The 13054-nt window shown below is 39.5% G+C and overlaps 1 protein-coding gene across 2 annotated transcripts in view; it reads right to left on the bottom strand.

Moving 5' to 3' along the window:
• The window catches only part of SPIDR (scaffold protein involved in DNA repair), a 294732-nt gene that overhangs the window by 146294 nt on the left and 135384 nt on the right, over positions 1-13054 (bottom strand). For both annotated transcript variants that reach the window (XM_084849595.1, XM_084849596.1), the window contains exon 8: positions 7262-7481. In XM_084849595.1, the coding sequence (XP_084705721.1) occupies positions 7262-7481 (220 nt within the window). The remainder of the gene's footprint in view (positions 1-7261; positions 7482-13054) is intronic.

Genomic DNA, 13054 nt, shown 5'->3' on the forward strand with positions numbered 1-13054 from the left:
TCCTATATAACACAATGGGATCCATTTAGGACTGTATCTGCCCCTCTATCTGCATAGTGCCACCCAGAGTTTCTGCCTTTTCCAGGACACTTCTTATGCTTATCCAGCACAGCACCTTCTAAGGACACATTCCTGATATGCAAATATACACTAAGTGCACCACTAAAAGTCATAAATGTTGGGGTGGGGGCAATCACGGAATCAGAAGGACTCAAAAGAACATCCAGTCAGACTCCTGATCAAAGTAAGATCTTCCATCCACTAGCCCTAACACAGATCACTGAACAAAATGGATTGAAATGTGCCTCAAAAAGAAAACAGGTGAACTACAAAAAGGTGCTTAAATATCTCAAGACAGTTCATGGAAATAAAGTAAGTCAACTCTACAGGAAAAGGCAAAATCTCTCAGGGCCACTGGAAATCAGACAGGCGATGGGTCCTTCCTGACACAAAACATGCTGATCAGCTAGTGCCTGAATCTGAACCAAGCCCATCAACCAAGTCATCCTAAGGGTGCATCTGAACACCATCCTTTCCCTGATGAAACATCACATGTACAGGGGAAATCCTATTTGACTCCAAAAGGGCACAGCTAAGGCACAAGAAAGGAAATCTGGAAGCTTTTTCCTTTTTTTTTTTCTTGAACCCAATGAGGTTCTTTGCCCCAGCAACTTTTCCTATGACTATTCTGGAATTCTACATCTCTAATCGTTAAAATTCTTCTGAGACTTTGTAAATTCACAATTTGTAGACTATTACACCATTAGCATTCAACTTTAATCATTTGCTTGCTATTTTGCATTGATTCACTCACAACTGGTTGAAGCATGCTATCATATTCCTTTTCAGAGTTTCCCCCCAGAGTCAAGTAGACCAAATTATTTTAGTTTTTGTTTGCACAGCTATTTGTTTCTAATTCTGTGATCTTCATAGGCCTGATCAACATGGTTACTGAGTGGAGTAGCTGCTGAGAAAAGTAAAACTGCCCAAGCTACATGGGCAACACATCACACAATTGCCTTATTACAGAGATACGAATTCACGTATTTTAACTATTTTGCACAACCATAGCGTTTAAGTAGTGCATTAACTGGGTTTTAGTTGGTGGACTTTGTACTTATTCCAGGTTAAATGTATCTCCAATGTGAATGACCAAAACTGGAAACCAAATTCCAATGTGTCCTTGTCTATACCAAGTCTGCCCTTTCCCTACTAATAACCCCTCCCCTAATTCATCCAAGAACTGAATCTGTCATCTTTGAAGCAAGTTCATATTGCAAGGTCATAGTCTTTGCACCTCAAAATGCATGGCATAACAATTTTTGACTATTCAGTTTAATGCTCAGGAGGTCACCCAATTTATTCTACATAGCTTTCTGATCTTCCTCTGAATTAACAATTCCTGCTAGCTTATTGTCTCCTCTGCTAATTCCCTGTCCAAAGCCACTAAGTAATAAAAAATAGAGCCAAGTCTGTTCCCTAAGAGATTCTACTGGTTTCTACCAAGAAGCTTTGCCTTTTGACAAAATCCTCCATCTTCTTCCCTTTAACCAATGTTTATCCCTAGACGAATTTCTCTGTAGCAACGTTGGTTTGTCTTAAAATGTCTTTGTAATAATACTTGGTTTTTTAGTAGATAGAAAATATGACTTTTTTAACAAAAGAAGAACTGTTTCAGGTAGCAGACAGGTTATTCATACTTTCAGGCAAAATAAAAATCAATTCTTATTATTTATGCATTTACTCTTGGCTGAGCTATAAAAAATATTTTAGCATGCTTCTATCCAGAACTGTATAAAGCAGAATTATTATCTTTTAACAGGGCCAGATTTTAGTTCCACCACTTCCTCATTAAATAAAATGTGGAATTCATAATGGGATTAAACACACATGGGAATGCTCTTAAAGGGAGCCATATATAATGGAAAGTTCGGTATCTAGCCTGGAGTTAATTCCTTACTATACATTTTTTACTGATTTTAACAAAACTGTCTGCTATGCCTTGTTTGACGTCAAACGGACAACAACCCACTAGCCATTTCTGTCACGGCAGTATCCTTGGAATTTCCTCTTTTATAAGAGCTAGAAATTTTCAAGTCTGGAATATCCTTCTTGATATATCATTGCAGCATTTTCATTCCAGTTCAATAGCTTTATCCCCAAATTTAACAAAAAATTAAAGTAGTTAAAACATAACATCTTACTTTAGAATGGATATGTTACAAAAACTAGTCTAGTTTATCATGTATGTCTCAGTTCAATCATGTTATCATAAGATAAAGTTTTAAATACATTTCATTCCATTCATGTGAAAAGTTTATAGATTTTTACAAGCTTCTACTTTGACAAAGTTTATATTTTTTAAAGGACCTTCTCTTTTATATATAAATAATGGAAGTTACTTGAGGGCTAAGTAGATCTATTTGGAAAGCTTTGTGCTATGGGACTGACCATAAAGCATGTCATTCTTATAAAGACTTTTATTAACTATATACCATCTTGTTATATTTTGCTTCATTTTAAACAGTATGCTTCTGATTACTATACCTCAAATGTATTTAACACCAGCATGCTAGGCTGCTTGCAAAACAGAAGCGGCATAACCCCTACCCAGAGGCCTTATACCCCTATACCAGGAGCCTTATATTGAAGAGGAAAAAAACCCAGTAGTGATGGGAAAACACAACTTAGTAAGGACCATCCATAAATCTGTCATGCTTAAAGAGGAAAAGGGGTAGCAAGGCTGCATGCTGGTTAAAAATGAAGCAAAATATAACAAGACGGTATGGGGTACATAAAGGTCTTTATAAGGGTGACATGCTTTACGGTCGGTCCCAAAGCACAAAGCTCTCCAAAGAGATCTACTTATCCCTCAAGTCAACACTAATTAACTGGCTAGCAACTTGCTCTTTTTTGGTTTCTTTCTGAAGTTAACCAGGTCCATAAACATGTACTGTCTAGCCATAAAAACAAAATCAGATTCTGGATATAGTTTTAAAACTATTTTAAAAACAGAAATCTATCTGTGTTTTATTTGCAGGGGAGGGTCCTCCTACCTGATAAATGTTTCCAGTTTGCACTATCCTACTTCATGCTAGCATTGTTTGGTTCTGGTAACAACCTTTTGGACAATGGCTGGGATCCTCTTGAGGTTCAGCTACAGTATCAAAGGTCCATTGTTTTCACATTCTTCATTCTGTACTCCTTCATTAGGTATTTTTCTGCTTTCAACATGCTTACAAGTGACATTTTAGGATTGCAGCACATAGTATTGAACCATATACCACAAAAAGACAGAAAACCACATTGTCCCAGTTATCTCTGTGCTAGCATCTACCACTGTTCCATCCATGACTATTGTTCCAAGGTAATTTTGTTCAAAACACAGCTAATAATGCATATCAAAGCTCTTTGTTCTATGATGTGTATACATACTACGTGAGTAATATGAAACAGTAAACCCTGGAGCCAACAAAGACATATCCAGAAATCATGTGGAACAGACTGTGGATGGCCATAGAGCTTGCAACTGGACCCTAGCTTTATTGTCTCCAGCTTCAAGAGCTCTCACAGAAGCACAGGTAGCCTCCACAATCAGTTTTGGTGGGCCTGTTTGGTGAATGCTCAACAAAAGGAATGAGATCAACCATATCTCCCTCGCCCAGGCAAAAATACCAGAGTGAGTGCCATTCCAAGGTGGCAACTTATTCCCTCAACTAGAAAGCCTACAGAAGAGGGTCTTCAAGGCCATAAGCCCTGTGATGGCAAAAAGGAGCTGGAAGGCAAGACAAGACAACCAGAAAAACACAAAACACTGAAGACAGAAGTATCATGAAGACAAAGAAGAAACACAAAATAAAGAGAAGTAACAGTGACTCAGATCAATCTTCTCAGCAAAAAGAGGGAGAATGTTCGCAGCAGTGCTCCTCCTGAAATGGCTGAATAAGAACTAAGCAGGAAGAGTGGGACCATGGCCTTTGAATCTGTACACTAGGATGAGGGTGGGCTCCCACCAAAAGCTCTCTCAGCTCTGGAATGTTCCCAAGTGAAGCACCCAACCATGGGTTAACTCATCCTCCAACTGCTTGAAAGGTAGGAACAAAGTGATGATTTTTTTCTCTATTCTCTCCCCAGGTAGGCCACTCCTCAGTTCTGTGACATGGCCAAGCTTGTAGCAGAAAGAGACTTATGAACTTATCACAGGCAAAGGTAGAATCTAAGATGGTGGGTAGAAAAATCTTAATAGTGAAAATTGAGGCAGGTACCTTAGTGAGTAAGTATTGAGGGTAGCCACTTACTATGAGGGTGTAGCGCTGGATGTGTCTGCATGACAACAAGAAGGAACCTAATGGGTGACTACCAATGTCCTCCTGTTGGCTTTGGATGCATTGAACTATGAGATGTGCAAAAGCTAAGTGATATCCTGGGAGTGTTAGGTGGGTGCCCTTAGGGAGGAGGAGGATGTTCTGCACACCCTCCTTCCAAAGGTAATTTTGGTGGAGGCAAAAATATATTTTCTGCAGTGTCTTGTGAAAATGCTTAACCACCACCATGTGGCCGCTCAGCTGATTTCTGGTATGGATGTGTTAGTGGATAGCACAGCAGATATGGCAGCTGTTCTAGTAAAGTGATGTGTAGAGAGGTATGGCCAGGTGTTGGTATTCATAGCCAAGAGAAATGCAGGCTTTCAACCAGCATGCCAAAGTGGAGCTGGGCACTTCCTTCCCCACTGACATGGAATGGAAAGATACAAATAGTTTATTTGGATGTCTAGATGATTCTGTTCATTGAAGGAAGATTGAGTGCTCTTTTGACATCTAGCTTTTGGCATGAGTGTTCTGAAGGGTGTATTGACTTGGGACAAAAGGGGGAAGAATCAACTGCTGGGATCTGTGACATAGTTAACCTTCAGAATGAATGTGGGGTTGGTTCTGGCTACTACTCTTCTTTTGTAGAAAGTGAAGAAGAGTTTGCTGATAGACATGACATTATGTTCTGACACTCTACTAGCCAAAGTGATTGCTATAAGGAAGGCTAACTTGAGGGAAAGAATTCACAGTGGTACCGATTTGAGCAGTGGGCAGGGGGTTTGTTGATTTGTTCTTACACACTGGCTAAGAAAAACATGAAGGGCTGCAAGAAAATAGCAAGGAGAGAAAGATTTAAGAGGCTTTAAGGGAAGCGAGCATAAGTTAAGCAATAAGGAGAAGAGAGGAAATGAGCTTCTACTCCAAGCAAAGACGGGAATGAACTGAAGAGGGGCCTCAGTATAAAATAAAATACGATATATTGTATTGTATTATATTCTGTTAAATATTCGTATTGTATTTTATATTTTAACTGTATTTTAAAATGGCATTTTAATTTTTTTAACTGCTTGTAATCTGCCCAGAGAACATTAGTTATTGGGCAGATTCGAATGTACTGACTGACTGACTGACTGACTGAATGGGCAAAGGATAATGGAGAAAAAATCAAGTTGTATGTTTCTTGCCCTCCAAGCAGTAGGTGGAGTTAACCCACAGTTGGATGCCTCCTACACCAACAGGAGAATGAGTAAAATTCCTAATTAGCTGGCATCCTCTAGAAAGGTTAGACCAGTTCAATCTGTATGTGACATTTGGGAGGAAGGGCACAAGTAGGAGATACCTCCGAGAGTTGTATCAGGAAGAGATTGCTGTCTTGCACAGAAGAAGTAAAAGCCTTATTGAAACTATAGCCGAGGCTTTACTTCTCTTTATCCTAAGAGACAGCTGCTGTCATTTTCGTCTGTTTCAGTTGAAGCTGGATTTTATATTAGTAGTGATCTAAACTTCAAACCTGAGATCTGTGTTGTGCCACAGTTCTTCTGTACATTGGATGCACACCAGTGCACAAACAACAGTAAAAGACAGATTAATTTGCTCAGTCAATACCATTTTGCCATGCCCCACTATTCTCAATTTCTAGTGTATTATGTGTACCATGACACCCCTCCCACATCTTCTTGCCACATTGAATCTGCAGCTTCCAATGGAACAAGAAACTGTAAAAATAAAAAAGAAACCCAAGTCAAGCCACAGTAACTTAAGTGGCATTTACAATCCACACTGAAAAGGTGTGTGAAAAGCTCAAAAGGTAACATATATTGAACGAAAGTTACCTGTTGTTGTCTTTTAATGTACAAATTAAAATAATCACCATTGCCTAAGGAAACATTTCAAGGACTTAGTTTTTAAATCTAACCCATACTAAAATCCTTCTCAGTCCCAACATTTCCGAAGATTTGATGGTTAAATACTTACTACTACACTGTTAATATAGAAGAGTGTGAGAAAGGATTACTTTGCTTAAGACAGCAAGCTTCTGATTGCTCCCAATACAACTCATTTATTTAAGAAATTGATTGCTTTAAGAAGGAGATGGTTGCTTCTCAACTGTACTGTGAATGAAGATATTGGAAGCAAGCTAACCAAGGCTGCTTCATTTCTTTTCTCCTTCAGAATAGTTTATAATCTCTAAGGTCTTTGAAGGAGTAATCATCTACAGATTGTACAATTACATCTATTTTCCAGCAGTGCTCTTGCAGTCAGTGACTTTGAATTTTGTCGAATTTTATTGTAGGGTGGCTGAACGTCTTTCCCTTATCAGAGCTCTATCCCTTCTGCTTTTGCAAAAACTTCAAAGGAAGAATGTAAAAGAGGACTTACTCTCTTTTTGATGGTAAGGATTTGTCTGTTGTTTTTTTCTCCACATTGTCTGCTTGAATATCTATAACTTTTTAAATGCATACATTCTATCAAAGGGCTCTGTAGGAACAATATCCCTTGTTGTCCCTGATCTGACTGATGAACTGCTGATCCAGGGAACTTGCCTTTATCAATGTGATAAATAGAATAACTAAAGATACACAACTTCCAGAGGTGTAGCAGTATTTCTTTGATTTGTGTTTGCTTGGAGCTCCCCGTCCCCACACACCTCACCCCATTGGGAGCTAGAAAACACAACAGCTGAAGAGTTGATGTGCTTAACTTATAGTTAAAAAATTCATGTTGAAGACCATCATAAGCACCTTGAAGCACTTTGACTTTTAAAATCTCATTTAATTATGCTTCACACATTTGGATTAAAAAGAGTTTAATGGTTAAATAATTAGTTACACCTTGTAGCATAGCCCAAGTCTCTTATGAAGACCCAGGTCTCCTCTAAAATAATGCAACAAGCTGTTCTGATAAAAGAAGCACTTAACCTATGACTGGCAGAGTCCGTCCTTTGTACTTACCAAGGAGGATGGATATATATGACATCTTGTGGTACAGCTTTGAGATGAGCTGTTGTTTCTTTTGCGAAAAGAACCTTAAGTCTAGGGTGAATATCAGCAATTTCTTCTGCAGAAGAACTGTCAGCACAAATTTGTTGCAACTGCTGACAGATAGCTATGCAGTGAGTACATTCTTCATGCATTTCTAAGATCTTCACAATTAGTACACCAGATTTAACACCTGGAAGTTAAACAATGAAACACATAAGTTCTTCACAGGATATTAAGTCACACAAGCATAGAAAGGATACACAGCCCTACTTCTTTCTAAGACATGTATGTGTGCAGATAAAAAGAAGTCACTAGAAAATGAACTTGCTTGCACTTTTAAAAGACTGTACAGGACTTCAGTACATGAAAATCAATCCATCTCCTTTAAACTTTTCATCTGTTAATACAGCATTCTATTAATTCTCACCAATATGCCTTTAAATAATACTTTAGTGTTGTACAACCCTGAATAACCTCACAGTAAGCTGGACTTGTATTTGGGCCAATATGGACCATAGCTCAATGGTAAAGCATAGGCTTTCAGTGTAGGAGTCTCAGGTTCAATCCCTGACATCTCCAATTAAATGTTCAGTAATAAAGTGGCAGGAAAAGACCTCTGCCAGACTCCCTGGAGTCAGAATAGACTGGCCTTCCCCCACCTGGTGCCCTGAAGATCTGCTGGACTGCAACTAGCCGCTTTGGGAGCACTCCTGCCCTGAAAGGTGGCTTAGAAATATTTGAACTAAATAAATAAAACTCCCATCACCCCATGGGGATGTTGGGAGTTGTAGTCCAACACATCTGGAATGTACCAAGTTGGGGAAGGAGGGCTGGAATAGACAATACATGGGCTAAAAGCCTGGTATAAGGCTGTTTCCTATTTCGTATTTGAAAAATGCAGCTCAGCAGACAAACAGCAATTGGGAAGGACTTGATAATCTTCCTACTAGAAAAAGAAAGAAAGGAAGGAAGGAAGGAAGGAAGGAAGGAAGGAAGGAAGGAAGGTAGGTTAGCTATTGGCCTTTAAAGCCATAAACAGTTTGGGTCCAGACTAATTGAAGAACTGTGTTCACCCATACTAACCTGCCTGCACACTGAGATCACCAACAGAAGCCCTACCTGTGTGCCTGCCTGTAAGAGCAATTAGGTTGACAGGAATATGGGATAAGGCCTTCTCGGAAGAGTCCTGCTTGTGGAACTCTGTTCCAATTTATGTCCATGAGGCCCCATCATTATAGGCCTTCAAGTGGGCCCTAAAGACTTCTTGGCCTATAACTGAGTTAGGATTCTACCGGGGCCATTGTGTATATGATGCTGTCTGGCTTTAACTGTAACTCTTGATTTTTTCATTGCTCTTATCACTGTTTTGTGGTTTTAGGTTTTACCATCTTTGGAGGGTTCTACCTAAAAGGCGGCTTATACATCAAGTAAATAAAATAAATGCTCTGGGGAGCCTAAGTTTTCCTCAGTCGTTCTAGTAGACGGGCTTAAACTGATCCAAAAACAGATGATTTTCAAAATAGAATAAAGACTACCCTAAACAAAGAAAATATTACCTAAAACATACTTACAAAGTAAGGCCGGCAGCCCAAAGCAAGAGGAGCCAGTCCTTTCCATCTTAAACCATTTAAGAACGACAGCAGAATTAATTTTAGCAATATAAATGCCAACATCAGTGAGTTATAATGTTTGTTGCTTGATTATGCAAACAACAGAAAACAGCTTCTATGATCAGCAAAATCTGTGAGCTTGGGCGTAGCTTAGAAGCCACATCGCTAGGAAAAAACACTTGACACTTGAAATATTTAAGCCTCAGAAGAGACGCTTGAGTATGGTGTACCAGGGTTTCTGAGTAGCTTGAAAGTACAGCCAAGAGGGGGTTTAAAGCACCACATCAAAGGAGCTCTGTTCCAGTAATACTTAAGAATTGTGCATGCAGCTGCCATATCAATTAAGCCCTACGTGACACTCATGTGACAAGTCTCTATTACTTTTATTCTCCATTTTCTGCCATTTGCTTTCAAATACCTACCTATAAGAAAAGAGAGTACTATTCTATGAAGGCGGGAGGAGGGCTATAAAAGACTAAAGATGCTTGGAAAGCCAGAAGTCCACTGCTGCAGAATGGCAGGAATGGGTAGCTAAGTGGTTAGCTTTAAAAAGTCTAGTTGCTACACAACTTCAGTCAAAATATAAAGTATCTCAAAAATATGTTTGAGGGGAAAAGTAGTAAACTATTTGCTGTGACATTATCTGATTATTTTGAATCTGACTGTTGAGCTTTGTCAGAAAATTTTGATTCCTAAACTAAATTGCAATATTCCAAACTAAGGGACCTAACCATTTTCCAAAGAAAGTAGAAATATGCACCTAAACCAAACATATCGGTATACTTTTCAACATATACCTGCAGTCAACCTGAGACTGGCAAATTTCATTCAATGAAAAATACTGCCAATTACTTGTGACATTTTAAATATATATTTACTAATTCTAACAACTGCAAATTAATTCTCATCAGCTGAGTGAACTTTCTGGGGTGTACCTTAGACTGAGCTCAGTCTTCTCCCCCACATACAGTATGTTTCCATATCTTAGGTCTTGTCCTGGCCCAGTTCCAAACAGATAAGAAAGTCATAGTATAAGTGATCAGACCAAGTTTGATGGACAACTGAGGGCAGACAAGGTCTGGGGAAGAAATCCAGCATAGCAAAGAGTAAGCGCAGCGCCAGTCATGTGGTGAGCCATGTGTTCTGTAGGGTCCAGCACAGATACTGGGGGAAAAAAACAAAGTGACACACATCCCTGGTATCCTCTTTCACTTGCAATCTCCATTTTACTCTGTTATGGTGTTATGAGCAAAACACATGGGAAGGGGCCATAGCTTAGTGGTAGAGCATAAGTTCTGCATGTGAAAGGTCCCAGGTTCAATATCCCACATCTCCAATTTTAAAAAAATCAAGTAGCAAGTGAGGAGAAAGGCCTATTTCCCTGGAGATCCACTGCCAGTCAGAGTAGATATTACTAGGCTAGACTGATCAAGTCTGGCCTGCTATAAGGCAGCTTCCTATGTCCCCAGGGTTGTCATAGCCTATCTCTCTCAACCCTATTGACAATATGGGGATATTGACATGACAAGAGTTACATTACAAGGCTGTCATAAGTCATCCTCATCAACCTGTAACACTGGAGTACATTGCAGAATTGTCATAAACCATACTCTCTCTTAGCCTTGGCCATTCTCCCGTCATCACACTCTGTTCATAACGTCTCTCAGCCTCTAATCACCCATCTCCCAAATGGTAATGATAACAATAGAGAGTTTATTTCTCCTTTCCTAATGCATCTGTCTTTGCTTCTTGGGAGGGCATGCTACTGCCAAATCACTGCAGCAATAAAGTTCGGGACTTCTGGATCACCTCCTATTTATTTATTTATTTCATTTATGTAATGCCCAATAGCCGAAGCTCTCCTATGAGAAGCTATAATTCTTAATACTAATGAGAGATGATCCTGGCATCAAAAATAGCCAGGGAATATGATATGCCAACTAAGTAATTAGCCTGGTACTCTCTTATATCTATGGGTCAGGGAACTAGCAAGCAAATGGCAAGATGATCTATGAAAACAAAGACTGCAGGATTCAGCACAGAAGCCATGACTAGGGACTAGAAAGCTAATCTAATACAGGATATTTCACAAGCAACTACTGCCTCTTACAAACTGAATTTATAGTGCTTCAAGCTCAGATATATGCTGTTGCTCTGCCCACTGACAAGTGATATCCAGAGTTTTCTTCTATCACTCACACTGCTATAGTTAACAGGTACTTAAATCTTGTAACCAGACAAGTGCTTTGGCCCCTTTGAACAGATTAATGTTAGTTCTTGTGACACTGTCACATGAGTAAGGCTGGATTCAGTTGGACTCCTGTACCAGGTTATTAGAATAGACACAGGAGATATCTTGGGTTCCTCTACTGCAGTAAGCTAGAGGTTCTGAAGAGCAACTGAGGATTTGAATGGTTCAACATCTAGTTCCTCAGTCTGTGATGATTCAATCTGATGATGTGGAGATAACAGCTTCTTGACCTCTAGTCTCTTTTGCTCTCTGAAGAAGACATTCAGAGCCTGTATCAGGATCAAACTGGGTCACTACAGCCCTGTCTCTTGCACTCAGGAAGATAAGGTCTTAGGTTTGGCTATGCCATTGGTTTGCTGCCTGCTCTTGTGCAAGCTGTTTGATCTCTACAGGACTTTCCTTTAAGGTGCCTGAGCCCGAATAAGCAGAGCTATGCGAGAACTGTTATTGTGCATGCTCATTTGCCACATGACAGACCCGAGTTCCATAAAGCCCCTGAATACATTTATATTTAGATCTTTTGTTTTGAACCAGTACCTTATCAGTTTACCCGTTCAAGCTGTCAGTAGACTGTAAATTATCTAGCAATTATAATTGTTTTTAACCAAGAAAACATTATCTGCCATAAACAACTGGATTTGCTCCTCTCTAGACTTTTCCTGTTTCCAATCCATTCTAATTAACCTTTGAGTCACATATATTAACATCAAACACCATAAACATTTATACATACCACCTATCATTTGAAATATGCAAATGATTCTACATTTTGTAGAAAATTCTACATTTTGATTCTAAATTCTAAAGCTCAAAAATGGGAATTACAGTATGACAACTGAATTTATGAACAGGGCTGAACTCACGTGTGTGTGTGTAGTATATTTTTTGTTTATCTATACCTACACACACATACACACATAATACAAAACACACAAAACAATTACATGCAAAATTAATATGCAGCCCAAAGTCATGCAATGAATAGTATATTACCACTGGACCCTGGAGACATGGATGATTACATGATTAGGTTATTACCCCTAATCATGTAATAACCTCACAATATGGGCATGAACAAGTTGCTACTTCTCTGCTAAACATTCTTCACAAGATGACTGCAAACATATATAAGAAGTGACAGTGGTATTAACATTAATAACAAATTATGTGCCTAAAAATATTAACATGTTTCTATGTTCCATATGCATTGCATTTATATGAATCATAGAGTGATATATTCCACAGGGGTAGCTGTGTTAAATTGTTACAACAAAACCAAGGGGAAACAGATTTATTGTGGCATACGCTTTAACAGATTAGAGCCCAATTATTCAGCTACACAAAGCATTACCCTCAGCAGATTTTATATTCTATATTATATTACATAATATATGGTGAGGAGGGAGATATGGAGGGTAGAGACAACCACACTGTTATAGGGGGAAGGAGTGCAACCAGGTGTTGATTGCTCCCAGGCTGTCTCTTAATCCAGACAGCCTGACTAGCCTTAGTGACAGTTCCCCTGGATTGAAGGTCCTGCTTCTGAATGCCAGTTCAGCAAATGGGAAAACAACAGCCATCCAGAATTTGATCCATGATGAACATGCCATCCTGGGTTGTGTTATGGAGACCTGGTTGGATGAGCCTTTTGTGTCTGTGTGTGGGAGGATGGGGGGTGAATCTCTCCCACCTCTGTCCACCTGGGTTCCCTGTGCAGCACCAGGCAAGATGGGGGGGGAGAGGCAGACTTACAGTGGTCTATTGTGATTCCATCTCCCTGACCAGATGCCCCATCCCTCAGTCTTCTACTATTGTGCGTGTGTGTATCTGAAGGTGCGTGTTTGGACCAGAACAGGGATCCTGCTGGCATACCACCCATCCGGCTGCCCAACACGCTCTTTT

Source organism: Heloderma suspectum, chromosome 4, assembly GCF_057233095.1.
Source record: "Heloderma suspectum isolate Gila_16-S chromosome 4, 16-S_ref, whole genome shotgun sequence".
NCBI classification, from domain to species: domain Eukaryota; kingdom Metazoa; phylum Chordata; class Lepidosauria; order Squamata; family Helodermatidae; genus Heloderma; species Heloderma suspectum.